At 42.2% G+C, this 20686-nt stretch overlaps 1 protein-coding gene across 1 annotated transcript in view; it reads right to left on the minus strand.

Annotated features, from left to right (window-relative positions):
* Nucleotides 1-4134, minus strand: part of CDC42BPA (CDC42 binding protein kinase alpha) — a 170951-nt gene extending 166817 nt beyond the window's left edge. The window contains 2 exon segments of the mRNA XM_030446583.1: nucleotides 3100-3320; nucleotides 4046-4134. Coding sequence (XP_030302443.1) covers nucleotides 3100-3295 — 196 coding nt within the window. The 5' untranslated portion in view covers nucleotides 3296-3320; nucleotides 4046-4134.
* Between the last annotated feature and the right edge of the window lie 16552 nt (nucleotides 4135-20686).

Raw genomic sequence — 20686 nt, forward strand, 5'->3', positions numbered from 1 at the left:
AACAAAAGATGAACAACCAGTTCAGATGCTCAACATTTTCACTCTTTTTTGTTTTTTAATAAATTAAATATCTAGATAACTTCATAAAATAGTCCTAAAAGATCCAGAGACCAGAACACAAAGCTTCTTAGTTCCCCTAAATATAGCAGCAGTCACATGGCTGACACTAAGTAAGCTTTTCCATGCTAGGCTATCTCCTAAACCTTTCAACCCAAAACTTCTGATTGTACTATGAATATTGTATTACATGAAACACAGCATTTAAACACTCAGACCTAGAACAGCTTAAATAAAAGCACACATCAATGAAAACTCCCCACATAAAAAAAAAAACCAAAAAACCCCCAGAAAAACAAAACAAACAAAAAGAACCCAAAACCCAGACCTAACCCAAAATCCCCACAAAACCAGACACTAGCACCTCAAAACCAGACCACTGAAAAGGAAGAAAAAAACCCAGTTGCTGTTCTGCTCCACAGGAGTCGGTGATCACCAAACACCTACCAGCTTTTTCTGAAAAATAACTAACAATATGGAAAAATCTTATTTGCTTCTGGAAATTGTAATCTAAAAAAACAGTTCATGCTTAAAATAATGAACAGTTAGAAGGAGTAAATTCAAACCTTGGAATTTGTAAATTCACAAACATACTCGTTCATACCCTTCCAAGACCAGTTCCAGTACTTTCAGGTAACAGTCCTCATAATAATTAAGCAAATCTGTGAACACTTCACATAAACCCACAGAACATCTTCCTATGACATTAACCAGTAGACATACCATACACCATGTTATTTCACTGATGAGAAAAACAAATTAATGCCCGATATTTTACATACTACTCTATGTAGTAGTATGTACTACTACATACTACTCAAAGTAGTACTTTGAAACTCAGAGCCCTTCACATACAACAGCTTTCAGAAGCCCCTGGTATAAAATTGGTGGAATTTTTCACACTGTTCACATAAGAAAGCTGAAAAACACCACTGGTGGAGACACGGGCAGAGCCTATGATTTCTGGCTGCCAGTCTTCCACTCCTGCCACTACTTAGCACATCTCTTACTTTAAAACCATATATAACCTCATATATAATCAACTATTTGCATTGTTTCCCCTTTTAAGGGGAGAGATATACCAGGTCATGATTACATCACAGAAGAGGGTACCCTTAATAACTCTGCTGCAGCCAAGCAAGTGGGAACCTGTTTTTGCCAACCCCCCTGATCCAGAGACTGCTTGTTTCACTAGGTGGGATGGCTTTCAGAAGAGACAAGTCATGTGAGTGTTTCTGCAGGGTAAAGGCATCATTCACAAAGATACTACTTTCAGTGACACATACTAGAATCCACTGCTCTTAATATTTCTCCCCACAAACCCTCTTGAAAATACTCTCAGGGCTGAAGTTCAGATAGCAGAGCTGGGAGCAAACATAGGATTTAAACAACACAGTCTTGAAAATGGGAGGAACTGGTTGCCATCTGAAGTTCAAAAGTCCTGCTAAAGCAGTTACAGCATAAGAGAAGAAAAGTAGCAGGAAAAACAGGCCAGAAAGAAACTTTACTCCAGCATTTCCAAAAGAGTGTATTATATCCATCAGCAGCCTGTAAAGTTTGTTACAGCAATCTCTGGCTACTGTCAGGCCTTGCAATGATGCACTTACCCACTAACCAACCACCACTGAAAATACCAAAATGCAAAATAATGGGTTCTCAAAATAGCATTACTCTAATCATATTGATATGCTTTACTTTTCCTAATTATTATGTACGGTATATCAGCTGTCTATATATATATACACACACACACTAGGTTCCTGCATACAAAATATTGTTGGAGCCACCATATTTTCCCAATCTTTCACAGCTTCTCTTTGCCACAGTGACAGTTTTAGAGGAAAGATTCTCAAAAAGCACTTTTAATTACTGTTTCCTCCTTAGCTAGAATGCATTTATTATAACTTTATCCTCCAGATAGTAAGAAAACAATGGCCAGGGCAATATAAACAGTACAAGAAACTTAATTACTAAATCAGATGTATTTAGATGTCAGTAGGACTATTGTGAGGAGCAGGGAAATAAAACATGTATCAGCCCCAAGTTGTTGGATCAGTTATCAAAAGAGTGTCTTCATTATGAAGAGCTCAACCAGACAATTAATTACATGTCTGTTCCCCGTTCAAAAATGTGGGGTTTTTCTTATTAGAGGAGGACTGCTGATGTACTTATTACAAAGCAAACGTGGTGAACAGTTCTGCACATAAATGCAGAAGTGCAGTGTGACTTTGAAGTTTGAAGGTCAGATGCGGCAACTGTTCCCATCAGGGTTCTCATGTCAGACAACATCTTCTGTTTTGCAGCTACGTTTAGAAGGAGAAATAAAACCAATTGAAAAGAAAAAAATAAAGACAACCAGTTCTGTGACAATTTTAGAAGAAGTGGAATGCTATCATTCACCTGTTTTCATATAAAAATCTGTAAATACCTTATCTCCCCCAAAACAAAAAACCAAAGTGGTAAGGGTAATGAGTAGACACACAATTTCATTCTGCTTTTCAACTTCTTCTCATCATGAAAATCAATCTAATTAAGTAAGCAATAAATTATATTAAAAAAGAGAATATGTTTCTCCATCTTCACAGACATTTCAAACACATATCATTTAAGACAGCTGGAGGATTTTCTTGTAGATCAACATTGTCATTGTAAAGCTTAGTAAAGCATAGTTTTGACTCCAGATGCAAACCGGAGGACTGTGTACTATTTTTTTCAGGCATCAGAGAATTTAACCTTCATGCTTCTATGTTTTCAGCAACTATAAGACACAAAACTCAGCATCTAAGCCTGACAATAATATGCCTCAGTCTGATCCATGTTACAAAAAAAAAAAAAGCATGCTTTATACACATACCTCAAAGACAAATAACCAGTACAGATTTCCTTTTAGCACCACTACAATGTTTAAATACAGTAAAACCGATAACACCTCCCAGTAAAACACTGAGTTATAAACAATCCCCTCATACATAAGTAACAGACGTTATACAAAGCAGACAGAATACTGGCAGATGTGCACAAAATAAACACACTCAAGCTTACCCCACTCTAGATACTCAAGGATGTTCTTCTCTCTTCTCAGAGGGGAATTATTACATTCATCATAAAGACAGATGAGTATATCCAGCAAAGTTTCCACACTGAAGCACTGCCCATTAGTCCGAGTTGGCCCATCCAAAATAAACTGCTCCAACTGCTTCAAACGCACTTCTCCAGACATGGTTGTTTCAGTTTGCATTCGGGTTTCTTAATTGTTATTATTACTTTGCCAAAAAAAAAAAAAAAAAAAAAAAAAAAAAAAATCTTCTGAGTGTTCAGAAAGAAGCCAACAGCATTTTTAACAAGTGTCACACTGCGGCGGTGCTCTATTTCCAGACCCCGTCGATGTTCCAGCCTCAAATCAAACACTTGCAAGTTTCAGAAACACACATATAGTGTATATATGCGTATGCCTAAGTTTTAAGAGAAGGCCATCGTTATCCTAAAAAAAAAAAAAAATAAAAAAAAATTAAAATAAAAAACCCAACACTTTTTATTATGCTTAATAAGAGGGTAAAAAATATATATGGCCACGTCTCTCCTCACACTTTAGTAACTGCATTAAATTCATCCGAGAGTGACTGACACCGATCACACCGTGCGTGCACAGGCATACACGCATATATTTAAAAAGGTCTTCTCCTTCATTTAAAATGCAGATCATGCAACACGATCCTAAGGACCCACCGCATCACTGAAGTGTAACAGCCCCCTTCGGATCTCAAGAGCCTTTCACCTCCCGGAATGGATGGGATAAGAAAAATAGATGTTGACGAAAGGAAGAAGAAAGCAGGTCGCACCGCGGCAGGAAGGGACCCACCGCTTACCCCGACCCGGCCCCGGCGGGCAAAGCCTCCGCGGCCACTGCGCCCGCCATGGGGGTGGGGCGCTGGTCCCCCACAACCGCCCCTCCTCTGAACGCAGCCTTTCTCTTACTCCTGGTCCTTACCGAGTCTCCTTTTAAGGCTTTTCAATGATTAAAAAAAAAAAACTAAAGTCTTCATCGTCGCCCCCTTCTCCTCCGCTGCGCCTAAGGGGCGGCAGGCGGGTCGTGCGCCCTACACACCAACACCGCCGCGGGGCGGCTAGGAAGCGCTCCACGCCCTGTCAAATCCTTCCCATGGCTGCTGCTGCTGCTGCTGCTGCGGAGACGGCGACCCCTCCCTCCTTCACCTCCGTGTGCGCGCCCTGAGGCGGAAGAGGAGCGCCGACGTCCTTACTCCGGCCGCACGCTGCGGGCCGGAACGCCTCGGCGGCGACGGCGGCGGCTTCACTCCTGGCAGCGAGATGTTCTCCCGGCTTCGCCCCCCAGGGCAAAGGGCATCCTCCCGCGGTACGTCTGTGGGGTGTGGGTGTGCCTGCCTGCCTGCGTGTGGCTGCGGGGAGGGGTAACGGCGACGCCCAACCTCCCTTCGCTTCCGCACCCTCCTCTTCCCCTCTGTTGCTTCCCTGCTTCCCTCCCTCCCGCGGTCACACGCAGCAGCACCCGCCGCCAAGCTCACAGCAGCCAAACATGGCGGCCGCAGCGGCAGGGAGCTGCTGCCGAGCGCCACCGCGCCGCAGGGAGACGAGCCCGACGCCGCCGCTCCTGATGGGATTGAGGGAAGGCGGGGGGGAAAGGGGAGAGGGGGTGCTGCAGCAGGGAATGCAGGGATACGGGCGGACCGAGGCGGAGGAATGGGAGGGGACGAGAGAGGGCGGGAGACGGGAGGTCGCCGCGCAACGGCCTACGATTGAGGCGGCCCGGCCGCCGGATGACTGGGCCGACCCACCCACTGGGCGGAGGGGCCCTCAGAGGCCCAGTGCTGCCTCCGTGGAGAGCCGCCTCCCTACCTCGGCATTCAGTCGCCGTTTCTCCACCGCAGGTAGTCGGCGGTCTGGTTCCCCTCAAGCCGTCACCTCCTCTCCCGGCCACTTAGCCCTTTCGTTACTGAACAGCCTGATTAAGGCCGAAGGGCAGAAGAAGCAGTACCCTGCCTGCTGTCTCCTTTCCACGGTTCACTCTGCTGTCATCGCCGAGCTCCAGGTGTGGACACAGCCCCCGTTCTCCGCACACTTCGGCAGCTAAAAACGTGACAGAAAACGCAGCGGTTCATGGCGGCTGTGTCCCACCCAGTGCAGTGCCCTCTCACCGAGAAGCCTCTGTCCTGTCCCAGCACACACACGTGGAGAACAAGCTCGTTCGGCGCTGAACCGGGGCTGCTTCCAGGGTGGAAAACGGCAGCCGTCCAACAGAGCGTGGGGAATGGTTCTCTGGAAAGTTGTAGAGGGTGCGGTGCTGTGCTCATCTTGCCGTGGGGGATTAAATGTAATCTGTAAGTCAACCCATAACTTCGGTTTATCCTTTCTCAGAAATCAGGTGAAGGGGGAGGGAGGCTGTGCAGCTCCCAAGGGTCACCAGTCGTAAGTGAAGTTCAGCGTTCTTGGAAAGGCCAAAGGTAAGTAGTGTTCGGTGGAGTTTGAGGCAGGGAAACTGCTCAGGCATCTGCTTCCTCGGTCCAGTAAGCAACCGAAGATCATCAGCATGGTTTTCCCATAACAAGCATCGGTATAATATTTTTTTTTCTTCTTTTTTTTTTCACTGGTCTTGGTATCAACTGATACAAAACATAAATAGTCTTATATATCAATAAAGTTTAAATACACAATAAAGTTCCAATGGAAGTCCTATATGTTTGCTCAGAGTCACTTAATTATGTGTAAACTCACTAGTGTGAAGCTATAGAGTACAGTGACTGGTCCCAAGATAGCAAAAAGACAGAGCAGATGGGCAGTGGGGCTGGAAAGGGGATCCACCAACTTGGGCAACAGCCTTTTAAAGGAAGAAGCCCTCATTAAGAATATACAGGTAATTCTAAAAGGTTTTTATGCAGAAACCCTCCAGGAAATGTTAAGGAACTAATAAAAGTGTAAGTGAGCTTGTGATGGGCAGAAGATAGGATTAAACTGAGAAGATAGGAAGAAGGAAAGGGTACCCCTCCCATGCTAAGGTACAGCCTTGGTTTGGCAAGAGCCCCATGCAAGAATGTGGGGTGCTGCTGGTCCTTGTCTACTAAAGCTTTTGTTGAACAAGTCGTGCAGTGCCTCCATGGTAGGAGCCTACTTCAAAGTTATGGCACTTGGACAGTTTTACAGCAAAGGTAAAGTATTTCCTGTTGGCTCTCCACTGAATTTGTGGATATGGGGATTGACACTAAGGGTGGGAAACACCTGATTATGTCAATGAAAATAAATTGCTATTGCCAGGGCAGGTGGACCAGATCAGATAGCACTTTCTACAGGGGTTGGAGATCTATCAGCCAGGTTCATCCTGAGCATGCATTAACCATTAGCAGGATTGCAGAGGGAAAAGGAAGCTTCAAGACAAAGAATTAAAGGGGTGTTAACTTCTTGGGCTTTGGCATCTCTTGGTAGGGAAGTGAACTAAAAAACCACTGCCAGAGATATGATGGGTGTGGATATTTGACTTATTTATGTTACTGTGTTTTCCTCAGCCAATAATAAAGGCTTTCCTGTTTTAATTGCAGACCAGGTATTTGCAAACAAGGGTGGATATATAGCAAAGGCACTCACTTTCCCCATATTTCTGTTTTTAAAGTCACTCTCGTTTCTGTCAGCACCACTTAACAGAAGTATCACATCAAGCCAGTTCTTACCAGCATGTTTCCAGCTCAAGAGGGTCTATGGAAGGCGCACAATTAATTTTTTTATTGACATAGTGCTATGTAATCTTCCACTGAACAAAAAGAAAAAAAACCAAGAACTTTTCTGAGTGCAACACATAGAAGTTCCTTTGATCTTGTATGTTCTAAGACAATGTCCTAAAAATACAAAGTTGTATTTTTACATACATACCCCAGTATCTTTCATAATTCCTTTTTTTCCCCACCCCATTCTTATTTCAATAATGTCATGACAGTATTTGATTCTTACTGCTCAGCTTTAGAAATGTTTACAGCACCTAAAACGTAACTAATGAGTAATTTATGTCTTACAATAAATCAAGCAAGCTAACAGCAACACAGCTAGAATAGTGGGGAATGAGGAGAACACAACTGAAACAATACAGTTTATGTATTCACATGTGTGTTGGGTGTTGCAATACTTGGTGTAATAGAGTAAACAGCCTTTTCTTACCAGGAACATGAGATTTGCTGGTTTGGGTGAAATAATGCAGATACCTGCTTTTGGCATGCAAACCATTTATAAAGTCATACGATCATAGAATCATTTATGTTGAAAAAGACTCAAGATCATCAAGTCCAACTGTTAACCTAGCACACAAAGTCCACCACTAAACCACATCCCTGAGCACCATATCTGCAGGTCCTGTAAATATGTCCAAGGATGGTGTCTCCACCACTTCCGTGGCAGCCTATTCCAATATTTGACAACCTTTGCCTTGAAGAAATTTTTCCTAATATCCAACCTAAACCTCCCCTGGTGCAACCTGAGGCCATTTCCTCTCATCCTTGTTACTTGGAAAAAGGGACCAAAACCCAAGTCAAGGTAAGTTCCCTAAACTTCCCCTGCTGATGAATCAGCAATGGCAACTGGTAGATTCTTCATAGAAGTACTCAAAGTTGGCCTTCCTGTGTATGACATCCAGGCTTTTCTGTTCTCCAGAATTTCACTTCTTAGTCATACGTTGTTATTACTGCCATAGTAGTTACATCTCTTGAAGAAAATTTGGGCAATACTCTGGAAAAACAGTACAAGCACCCACTTTAAAGAGTGTGAGTTTTAAACATGATGGGTTTGGAAACATAAACATTTGGAAAGGGGTCCTACATCTGTCCTCTGAACTATAGCAATAACTTAGGTTATTGCAGGTAGCTACAGACAGAGGATATGTTGGTTGCACTCTAGGATGACACTGATGACTTGCATATATGAATAAAGCAAAACTTGTTCTACTATCTGTAGATAGTCTTCAAAAAGGTGAGAAGGAAGATCCAGGCAAGAGAAGGTTATCAGGAGTAGTCAGCATGGATTTACCAAGGGCAAATCATGCTTGACTAATCTGATGGCCTTCTATGATGTTGTGACTGAATGGGCAGATGCAGGGAGACCAGTGGATGTAGTCTAGCTTGACCTTAGCAGGGCTTTTGATACAATCTCCCATAACATCCTCATGAACAAACTCACAAAATGTGGGACAGAAGAAGCTGCAATGAGGTGGGTGTAGAGTTTTACATCTGTGTAGGAACTATCCCAAGTACCTGTACAGCCTGGGGACTGAGTTCTTGGGGAGCAGTGAAGGGAAAAGGGACCTGGGGGTGCTGGTGGACATGAGGGTGACCAGGAGGCAGCAGTGTGCTCTTGTGGTCAGAAAGGCCAATGGCATCCTGGGGTGCATTAGAAGGGGGGTGGCTAGTAGGTGGAGAGAGGTTCTCCTCCCCCTCTACTCTGTCCTGGTGAGGCCACATCTGGAATATTGTCTCCCATGCATGAAGAACCAGGAACTGCTTGAAGGAGTCCAGCACAGAGCCTCTTAAGAATTTTTTCACTGTGAGGGTTACAGGGCACTGGAGCAGGCTGCCCAGGGACATTCTGGAGTCTTCTTCTCTGGAGACATTCAAAACCCACCTGGACCCATTCCTGTGTGACCTGCTATGGGTGACCCTGCCCTGGCATTGGACTCGATGATCTATCGAGGTCCCTTCCAACCCCTAACTTGCTTTGATTTCTGTAATAATCAATGCTTTTGACACATGTTTGTCTAAAACTAGTACTTCTTTTTATGGTGTACACTCAGTATTGTGTTACAGATTTTTTTTTAAGTTATACTTTGGGATTAATGCAGTGAGGGCCTAGTTGTGAGAAGGTTTTTTGAAAATGCAATGACCTGCTACTATCATATAAGTAACAATGATGGAAGAGATGAGGAACGACGAAACTCAAGACTAAGGTCTTTGAAAGAGGAAGGAAACAGGATGAAATAAGGAAAAATGGGATAGAGAAGAGGAAGGGAGAGTGTTTAATTTGGAGATCATATGGGAAGGCGGAGTGATTTAGAAAGGGGAGGCCAAGGGCAGGGAGTTTGGCAAGAGTGTGAGGGAAGCTTGCAAAGACTGAGAGGCCGGAAAAATTCCTTATTTAAAAAAAAAAAAACAGCAAATTCTGCAATTAGATGTAAACAAACCCACCAAGAAGTACACTTTGGAATGTGATTGGATTGAACTGGATTAGCTTGACTTCAGAGAAGTGCTCTGAGTGTAAAGCTTATTACAAAAGGGAGTTCAAGAGATCACACACTGATCTCTATTTCCTCAAGGTTGTGGAGTTTTCAGATTAGGAGTCTGAGTTTTTGTTTTAAAGTAGCATTTGGTTTATTTAATTTTTAACCGAAAGAACATTTATTTATTTAAATGGTTGTGTCTCTGTTTTTTGTGTTACTTATTTCTAGTTTAAAGGTTGCAAAACTGCAACAAGGCTCTAAAATATGCATTTCATAGAGAAAATAGATACGGACAATTATGGCAACTGCAATTCAAGCAGAAGTCAGTGTTTTAATCAGAACTAAGATACAAAATAAAGAGACAACTTCATCATAATTTTCAGATTAAAGTCACAATACTGTGGCTTATCATCATTTGGCATTTTAATATTGTTTGTTAAATGTTAGTTAGATGGGTAGGGATTAAATTTGCAATCAGTCATCACATTATAAGCAATCAGCGGCAGTGGTGCATCTAACACTGACTGGAAACCAGCACCTTTGTTATTTGCTAATACTACATTTTGTGGATTGATTCCTTCTGCAGTACAAACTAATAGAAAAATGAAGTGCTTTGTAAAACTTGAGAGATTTGTGGGAAGTATTTGTTGTAAATAAGGAACTATGGCCACTCAGCAGGTGTGACCACTTTAGGTCACCTCCCAAAGAGAAGAAAATCTTGAAGAGAAACAGGCAGTGGAAGATGATTTCACAATGTTATGTATTGTTCAGTGATGGTCCCACTCAAGCCAGCACCACAACAACCTTCTTGATCTCAGAAAGAACATAAGTAAACTCATAACTCCTTCTGAAACCAATAAAACTGTTTGTACTCAGATTTATGAATAATAGGAATGATTTATATCTTTGCAAAATCACAAAATTGTCATGGCTGGAAAACACTTCTAAGATTACAGTGTCTAACAGTCAATATCCACTCCTCCCTTCCCCCACACCATTAAAAAAATATATGAACATGCCCCTTAGAGCATCTCCTGAAGTGCCTCATCTACACAGTTTAAATACCTTCAGGGATGGTTACTCTACCACCTCCCTGGGCAGCCAGTTCCAGGGCCTGGAACCATTTTTCTTTCTAAACAGTCAGAGCACAAATCAAGATAATTTAATAATATGGAAGGGTAAGAAAGCATGAGTCCAAGTGAATTTTGAGGTACAGAAATACAAATACCTTTACTAGTTTAATTTATAGTCTGTATGTAACACTGGCTCAGATCCTTGTGTGGGGATAGCAAGGCCCTTGCAGAAGCTGCTGGTCAGTGGTACAGCTTCAGTTTGTTAATAGTGCTCCTTTGTGAAGATAAACTTTGTCAGAGAAGTCAGAGCAATTTTGCTGGCATGAGTGCTCCCTACCTGCATTGATGCATGAGAAGAGCAATGACTCACTATGTACCTGTGTAAAGTAAGGCAGTTCACCTGGGCTGAGGTAAGTTGGGGCTCCTACCAAGATATCAAAGGGAAGGACAGTCTCCAGCAGGTGGGCAAAGGCAAGCATCAGAGACAGGGTCGGGGACAGTAACCTCCCCTAATGGGGCACATGTGGGTCAGGAAGAAGACATTGCTTTACAGTCACAGTCAGTCAGCTGGGGTGAATTACAGAGATAGAGGGAAATTTTCTTTAGGCAGAAGTGTTACTACAGACTCATTAATTCAACTCAATCAACCAAACTGAAGACAAGGACTAAAAATACTAAATAAAAGCAATTATTTCCAGTCAGAGTAAGTTTTAACAAGCTGTAATTTAAAAGTAATTTGGATTATTTCCCTCAATTTTTGTAAAAGTGACTAAAATACACCTGGCAAGCTTGAGACTCAAGCAACTTTCCAAGCTGAAGTTACGATGAAGGAATGGAAATAGGGTGCTGTAACAGAAGCAAGCTTCATCCTCAACCACAGAGGTGTTGCTGCCTCACCTTAACATGCCCAAGCTATGCCAAAGCATGCAGGAAATGAATTAAAATTATATAAAAAAATAAATAGAATGCTTATAAAATTTTAGTCTAGTGATGTATTTACCTGTCATAAAAGCATTAATCATAATACAGATTTATCTCAAAGTGTTTTCTTCCCCAGGCCTGGAGGACAGCTCATTTTGCCCAGAAGACTGACAGTTTCTTATCAGGAGCAAGCAAGGTCTGGCTACATTCATCACCTCTCCTGAAGAGGAAGGTTTCACCTCAGCAGCTGTCAAAATTGTGTTTCTATGCAAGTAATGGAGAGAGGATATTTTGTATGTGTTATAAAGAAAATATTAGTATTTTTATAGTGAAGAGTACTACCCCAAAAAAGACATCAGCAGTTACTAGCTGTTCTTTTGGCTTTTCAGCCAAACTGAAGATCTTCTTACATGACCAAATAATGAGGAAAGTGGCTATTGGATGTAATAGCTTTCAGCTATGACTAGCACAGCTCTACTTGGCAATCCCACAGACACTAATCTCCCTGCTGACTCCTAATGGAGGAGGAAATTTTTTGAGCTAGAGTCTCTGAACCTCATCCTCCCTCTGGTCAGGGATGCTGACAGACCTGGGGCACAGAGCCTCAGGATGTTGAATTTATTGCTCTTATTTGCTTCATGGCCTTGCCTAAGACTTAATTCCTTTGCCCTGCAGTAAAAGTGATAATAATAAAAAAGTTTATGATTCACAGTAAAGCACTGTATCTTGTTTAAGCTACACAAGTACCGAAGTGCTCTGATGAATTGGGGTCAAGAGTGGATTACTGAGAGCTGGGCAGGCTTCCCATCTCCATCCAGTTCACCAATTGGTCTCAGGCTAATCATGGAGGTGTTCTGGAGCTTAATTTTCTCCACATGTTTATCAAAGTGTATCTATTCTGACTGGTAAAGATAGGGGGATAATGAGAGAACACGAAAAGTCTTCATAACATCACAGAAAGGAAGAAGAGCTGCAGAGAATATGATCTTCTGCACAGGGTAAATATTGTGGGTGATGTTCTCCTTATGATTTTTCTTTAGTCTTTGGGGTCTATTCAATATTTGTGAGAAAACCTCGAGTAGCTTATTAGCAGAGTCCACTTGCACTTTAAATGGCAAGAGTGCAGTCCGAATCCCACAGAAACTGATGGAAGAAGATCTAGCACTGCACACAGCCAGCAGCCCAGAACAGCTCAGGCTGTTTTGCCTTCCAGCAGCCTCATCATCCTCCAAGCACAAGCCTGCTATATGAGCTGAATCAAGCAGATTTTGTCTAGGTTGTTGCCTTCAATTTCCTCTAATCAAATATGAACCTTTCAAGGCTGTTTTGCATTTCTCTGCCAGAAAGTGGCTAAAGAAAAGACAAGAGTGTCACTGTGGATCCCTTTTTATTGATATGAGAGGCCTGGTTCCCATATAATAGTTTTCAAGAAAAAACTTTTCTTTTAATGCTTTCCCTACTTGGAAATCTATATGACATTTTGCAAAGTTAGAGGAAAATAGATTAGTGCATTGAACTGCATATTGATAGCTATTGAGAACTATCCTGAGTGAACTGTCCTGAACTATCTCTGAGTACTGAGAACTATCCTGAGTGTTTACTGTATCTTTTAATACAGAGAAAATTAGCATTAAAATCTTTATTAAGAATAGATTGTGCCAGAAATTATTTTTGTAGCATAGCAAGCAGACAGGTAAATATAAAAATGCTAATCTATCTGTGCAAAAGCTGAGGTAAGGTACTTTTCTGAGTAACAGCTGCTAGCTAAAGTTATAAGCACAATTATGGAGATCTTAATATTACGTTACAGCATTGTTTTTGAAACCGGAAAATGCCAGTGTTACTTTTTGAGGATTTTGAGCTACAGTTCTGAAAGAGTATAAACTCTTCATACTTTATAATCAGCAGCCATATTTTGTTTATCTATAGATAGAGAAGCATTGTAGCATGCTTTTGTTTCTGTGACCTCCTCAAAACCTTTCTGCAGGCATTTCCTGATTCCTGAGTTCTGCATATTTTAAACCAGAAAAGACTGAAGAATAGGGAGTACCAGCAGTATTTCTATTGCACGCTAACAGGTCAGTCCAGCTCAAGGAAGAAGCACAGACAAAAATAACCTGTTTTGCTCATGGTCCCCTTTTTGCAAGGATAGAATTCACGACTTCTAACTTTGTCCCCAGTTCTGGCTCACTCTCTGTGCATATAAGCTGTGAGGTAGTTTGGGTCAATGTACAGACAAAAGATTAGCATGAGTGGGGAATGAGCTGGTTCCAGCTCTCCCTGCATAACTGTGGATTCCAAGGCTTCTTTCCTTACCTCTGTTGCAGGAAGTGAAGGGGAGAAGCCAGTCAACCAATGAAAGAAATGAAAAAGTCAATGGGAAGGGGCTGTAGAAAAGGGGTTTGTTGAAAGGAGGTTTTAACTAGGTTATATCACATCACTAGCTTTCAAGGTCCACTCTCCCATCTTTGCTGGGAATACATAGGAGACAGCATGTGATACGAGCCCATTCTGGTGATTTCCTACCATGGGAAAGATCTCTTTAGCTGTTTGCCTAACATAATTTGAAGACCATAATTTGAATTGCCATAATTTGAAGACCATCTTTACCTGACCCATAGCTGCACACAAGCAGGCATAGAATTGGGTAATTAAAAATTGGCCCGTGTCATCTCCTCTGGGGTTCGATGTGGAAGATACTGACAGACAGTGACAGGATTTGTCAGTCCTTAGCTGAAAAAAAAACTGGTTAGAGAAGAATTAATGCAGGGGCAAATCTTATGACAGAAAGAGCAAATTCAAAAGATAAATGTAACATTTAAGATGTAACAATTCAGTTGCAGAAAAAAAAAATGGATACAAATGCCGGTGGTATCTGCTAAGTGCATTGTTCAGCTAGGATATAGATTATCCCAGGAGCTAATGAGGAACAGGTGTGATTGATCCCTTACTGGAACTATACTAAAATTTCTCATGAAATGGTAAAAAACATTAATACGTGCATTACACCAAACTGTATAGTCCATCAATAATGTAAAGTCTGTGTTTAGAGAGAGAAATTAATTGATAGCATGTAATTACAATTCTGCTGAAGAATACAGCTTATGTATTTAGGTATGTCGACTGCACAGATGCACTTAAGTATCTTTCAGCATATCCATTACATTTGCACACAGTATGTGTGAATTAATATGTCCTTAATTCATGCTTATTTGTGTGTGTATAGATGTAGCATGTATGTATACACATGTATACATATATAGGCATGATAAAAGCACATACTAATTCAGAGCATTTCATATAGTTGTAACATTGTGCAAAAAATGTGCACCATCTGTTTTTAATCAAAATAGCCAATTTCAGAAGAAGGGAGTGTTGTCTGATGATCAGAGCAGGGGAACTAAAGAGTCAGGACTCATGGATTCCATTCCCAAATCTGCCGGGACCTGGCTGCATGGTTTTGACAAGGTCTGTGACTCCTGTGTACCCTGCTTTCCCTCTTTGCAAAATAGGGCAGTATCTCCTCATAGGATGTTACAATGGAAAACATAATTAGTATGTGCTTAAAAAAAAAATAGAAATTATTTTAATACCATAGAGTGTTTGAAGAGTAGAGTTTAATTGAGAAATACGGTACAGTATTTGTTTCAGAATACATAGCAGCTATGTGTATAATTACAGTTATTTGTATGCATGTGGATTGCATAATTTTTGAATGATAGTACTCTTAATAAAGTTAATGGGGGAAAAACGGTGCTCAAGACTCTGTGAACCCAGCCAATGCTGTAAAACTTTTCACACTCTATTGAACAGGGTTTCCACGGTGACAGCCATACTGCAGTGGGTGAAATATGTGCTGTACATAGTTTTAAATCTGAAACAGGAAAATACAAATGCATATTGGGATTTTCTGTCAGGTTCCTTGCAGAAAATCCTGTCTTTCATAGAATCATAGAATTGGCTGGGTTGGAAGGGACCTCAGAGATCATTGAGTCCAACCCTTGATCCACCGTTGCGGTTCTTTGCTGAAGACAATGACAATATTGAGATTCTATTCTATTGAGATACTTAGGACAAGATTTCATGCCATCCACTTCTTTAGATTTGGTGTGATAGTTTCAGGAACACAGCAAGAACTGATCAGTCCATCACATAGTGCTTCCTCTTGGGCATGTTGGCCATGTTTGCACCAGGGCACAGAACAGTGTGTCCTTCTATTCTTGGCAGGCTGTTCAGGGCAGCCTGGCCTGGGTTTGGTGAGAGCACTCCAGGTATAGTTGCAGGCAGAATAGTTAGCGTGCTCCATGCTCCCACCATCCTCACCTGCCAGTTCCCAAATTCCTCTGGTTCCACTGTAGTGTGCCTATCTGTGGGGTGTTATGCCTTCCCTCTGGAGAGAAAGATCAGAGAGAGTTTCAATTGGGATGAGAAATGCCAAAGAAACAGTATTTGCACATTGGGGTTTGCTTGGCTGCCAGTATGAAAGTGGTAGTGAGAGAAAATCCCTTTTTACATGTTTTGAAAACTGAGGCATTCTAGTATGTGATAAGTAATTGATGTAAATATGAATGTATTTCAACATCTCTTGTCTCTTTCATCAAGAAAAATGGGCTGAGCTTGTTTGGTTCTGGTGGGTTTGGCAGCTGCTGTTCTCCAGGTTTCACCTCATCTCATGAGTGGGTTGCTTAAGTACAGCTTCAAAAGTATGCTTGGGATCTTACAATGTACACACCTAAAATGAGCCAGTTGCTCATGCAAGTGTTTTGAGATCTTAATAAAAGTTATCATCTTCTGCCTTTGTAAATGTGTCTGCTCTTTGGACCCTACTTGCTATCTTTCAAAGAAAGATGAAATTTATTTAATGCTCAGGATATGCTTTGTAAATACAGCTTTCAATCTTATTTAAAGTCTACACAGAGTTTCCATCATATATATTTCTGCCATATTAATTTTCAGTTGCTTTGAGCAAGCATGTTGAATATAAAAAACTTGATAACTGGGACAAACTTTTCTTCAGGTGTTGAACTTTTGTAAAATGAGATTCCTCTTTGAAGGAGATACAATTACTAACCAAGGAAGGCAACACCTTCCAATTTCAGGCTACCAGTGACACAAAAAAGCAAACAGGGAGACTGGAGCAGGGAAACAGGGTAGCGTTTGGTGGGAAGAGAGCAAGAATCTAAATCCTGCTTTCATCATATGAGAGGGGCTACCTGGAGCATAGAGGAGATGGACATAGATGAGTTTCTTGTGTGCAGTAAATGAGAAATGTGCATATAATCAATTTGTGAAGTGAGCTCATACAAATGCATCAGAGGCTCTTCTTATGCACAGGCTTACATTTTGGGAAGAGAGAGAGGTTTTGCTGTTATGGCCTATTTGTTTTTCTTTCTCTACTGTGAGTTCTAGCAGGGAGGCATGATGCCAGGGTGTATTGCCACATGAGTATCAGCAGTTCTGGGGCCAGGGTCAAGAGGCAGCAATAGGGAGCTGGTGAAGATTGTTGCTTCTCAGCATGCCCCACACAGAGTGCAGTGGATTCCTGGGTCTGACCTTGTGCAGTCAGGAAGAGGATGAGTAGGCTGAGGCAGGCAACCCAGCTCCCTGCAAGGGCCACAGCCCCAATGCAAATGGCTTTCTGCAGGCTGACTTCAATAGACACTTCTACTAAAGCAGAGCAGAGTCTGGCACAGGCCAGCTTGGAAGGTCTGCTGGGTTTGGTTTTGAGGACTCTTGCCTGACCCAAACAGCAAGGATTCTGTTTGTTGCCAAATGCACTGGATATGCCCACAAATATATAAGAATGTTTCACCACCAGACTGAAAAAAAATTAAGAATCTGGAAGGCGGTAACCTCTGCAGATTTTTATTCCTGCAATCCCAAGGAGGATTTAAATTACATTTAAATTACATATCACTTCCTAAACCTGAAAATTGTTCTGCAGTCTGTTGGTAATGATTTTCTCAAGAATTTATAACTGGAATATAAGGGATTATTCCTGATAGTGTCAAGAAAGGCCTCATGACTCCAGTTCATAAAAACTCTTCCTCAGGAGGAAAAATGACAAGAGAATCTCACTTAAATTCTTTATTCACATAGGATAGATGCAGTTTGTCAATAACTACAGAACTCTGCAAGCACTCCCCGCAGTAAGGTAAAAGGAGAGATGCTCTTTTAATGTTTTAACATAAATATATCACACTGGCTTTGCCATTCGTAGGTGGATGTTACATAGTGTGATGGTCTGACATAACTAACAGCTGCTGCACAAGAGTGTGGAACACGAAGTCACCGCAATACACAACGATATTTTCTTCTCTGGGGTTGAATTGAGCCAATATCTATTGATCTGGTTTTCCAGTTTCTGCTGCTATTTGTGGTGTCAAGCTCTTTCTAAAACATGAAGTGCTAAAGCAGGGCTTAAAGCAAGCAATGCCTGATGCTACAGCAAATATTCGTAAGTAGTACGTGTGCCTCAAGTGATTTGAGTCTCACTTTGAGATCAATATCCAGCTTCTGCTTTTGCTTTGCTACAGATCCTCAGTCTCTGTACTTTGGCAAGAAACATCTCAGGTGAGACAGTGGAGGGGAGACTCACTATGTCAGTCAGACATGAAACTTCAGCTATTATTACGAAGAAAATGGAATAATAGCAATGAGAGTGTCCATGCACTCCAAATCACAGCCCTCCCAGGCTTCTCCTTCTTCCAAGTCTGATGGGGATCCAGATGCAAAGGAATTTCTTCAGAAACACCAGACCTTGGCTCTCAGTGCCTCATACTGCAGTTTATTAATTTTTTTCCTTGAGAACATTTGTTTTCCCAATGGTGTTGCTTCATGGGTTGCATTTACATTTTCCACTTTTTTCACTTACCAATGTGTCTATTTTTCCAGTCATGCACTAGAAACAGAAGTTCCTTTCCCTTGCTCTGCTCTAATCCTTGCAACTTCACCAAAGGTGGGGACAGAAGCCAAAGCTTAACACCTAATTTGGATAATAATTCCTACCCACCTTCCCCCTCCTCCCACTTCACTTGCCCTTTTATTAGATTAGCTACACAGAATTAAGTGCTAATGGGTACTTTCTAGCAACTTGAAAAATACACCATAGGGAAAGGAGCCAAGTAAGAAAACCAAATGTTTGGCACCAGCAGTGGGACACAAAACTTTTTACCCTTGGCCATGGATTTGAATCTAACCCAATTCAGTAACAGCCCAAGTTGTTAACATGTCAGGGTTATGTGGTAGCCTAAAAATAATTTAAGTTCATTTCATATAGTTTACTTCATACAAAATAGTTCATTTCACCAGGGATGGGATGCAGAGCCTGGGACTCTAGGCACAGTCTTAAACATAATCCAACTCCATTCTTACTGTCAAGGCAATGTGATTACTTGGGTAGAAATAGTCCATGCTTTATGGTGGCCAGCTTTCTAGCAAAAAAGCTTCCCCATCAAAGAAACAGATAGCACTGCATCATCATACTTGTAATCCTGGTGGCAGGTGGGGAGTCAGTGGACTGTTAGGAGACACTTCCATCTTTTAGGGGCACAGGAGCTATGTTGTGTGCAGTACATGGTGCTACATGCATGAATAACAGAACCCCTGGAGATTGTAAAGAAATTAGGACCTTTTTGGAAATTAGTAGCACTTCCAGGAGATCCTGGTATTTGAAAGATAGTTCCCTTGATGCTTTCTCTGTGAAAGATAAAAGCGAATATTTTTGAGACGCTTGACTCATTCTATGACCACGTGACCTACCTAGTGGATGAGGGTAAAGCTGTGGATGTTGTCTGCCTGGAGTTTAGGAGAGCCTTTGACACCATCTCCCACAGCATTCTCCTAGAGAAGCTGGTGGCTTATGGAAAAGACACATCTACTCTTCATTGGGATAAAAACTGGCTACATGGCCAGACCCAGAGTGCTGTATTTGATGGAGTTAAATCCAGTTCACAGGCTGTCATCAGTGGTGTTCTCCAGGGCTCAGTTTTGGGGCTGGTCCTTTTCAATATTTTCATTAATGATCTAGATGAGGGTATTGAGTACTTCCTCAGCGAGTTTGCAGATGACACCAAGTTGGGTGCTCGTGTCAATCTGCTGGAGAGCAGAAAGACTCTGCAAAGGGCTGGACAGGCTGGACCATTAGGTCAAGGTCAATAATATAAGGCTTAACAAGGCCAAGTGCTGAGTCCTGCACTTTGGTCACAGCAACCCCATGCAACACTACAGGCTTGGGGAGGACTGGCTGAAAAGCTGCCAGGTAGAAAAGAACCTATGAGTGTTGGTTGACAGGTGACTGAGTCATCAGTGTGCCCAGGTTGGCAAGAAGGCCAACAGCATCCTGGCTTGTCTCAGGAACAGTGTGGCCAGCAGGAGAGGGAAGTAACTGTTCCCCTGTCCTCAGCGCTGGGGAGACCACACCTCAAGTACTGCGTTCAGTTCTGTGCCTGTCACTACGAGAAAGACATTGAGGTGCTGGAGTGAGTTCGGAGAAGGGCAGCCAAGTTGGTGGAAGGTCTGGAGAACGAGTCCTATGAGGACAGGCTATTGTCCTGTCCTGTGAGGCCTATGAGGCAATTGGGAATGTTTAGTTTGGAGAAGAGGAGGCTGAGAGGAGACTTTTCTGCTCTCTACAACTACCTGACAGGAGGTTGTAGGGAGGTGGGTGCTGGCCTCTTCTCTCAGGTGAACAACTAGAGGACTATGACAAGAGGAAATGGCTAGAAGTTGCTCCAAGGGAGGTTTACGTTAGATATGAGGAAGACATTTTTTACTGAGAGAGTAGATAGGCTTTACAATAGGCTTCCCAGAGAGATGGTGGGATCAGCATACCTGTAAGTATTTAAAACCATGTAGATGAGGCACTTCAGGACATGCTCTAGTAGGTGATACAGTTATTGATATATATATTTTATTGGACGGAAGGATGTTGACAGCTAGATGTGTTGATCTTAAAGGTCTTTTTCAGCTGTGACAATCCTGTGATTCTGTGAAGAAGCTGGCTTTCAGAGACCGTGTTGGAGCTGTTGCCCAGTAGGCTGCTGTTTTAGTGTATGGCGAGTGCATGCTGGGCAGCTGCACTGTACCCTTTGGGAAAGGTTTTGGGCAAGTGTGTCTTTGAATCTGGCTGGTGGGAACTCCTGCAGAAATCTAGTGATTCAGGCATGTGTCTAGGCACAGGCGAGTCAGAGGGCAAGGCAGAGAGGCAAGCTCACTTCTGTACAGTGCTTAAGGCTCATCAAAGTGATCTGGAAACCCTCCAGCCCAAACAACACCAGTGCTGAGGATGCTTCAGATTGCCTGAAAATAGCTCCTAATCAATGTTGGGAGCTATTGATGTCAGGTTTGGCTTTCAGAGTGTTAAGCTCATTTAATTCTGTGTTTCCAACAAGAACTATCTGTCCATAATAGATCT

Source organism: Calypte anna, chromosome 3, assembly GCF_003957555.1.
Source record: "Calypte anna isolate BGI_N300 chromosome 3, bCalAnn1_v1.p, whole genome shotgun sequence".
NCBI lineage: Eukaryota > Metazoa > Chordata > Aves > Apodiformes > Trochilidae > Calypte > Calypte anna.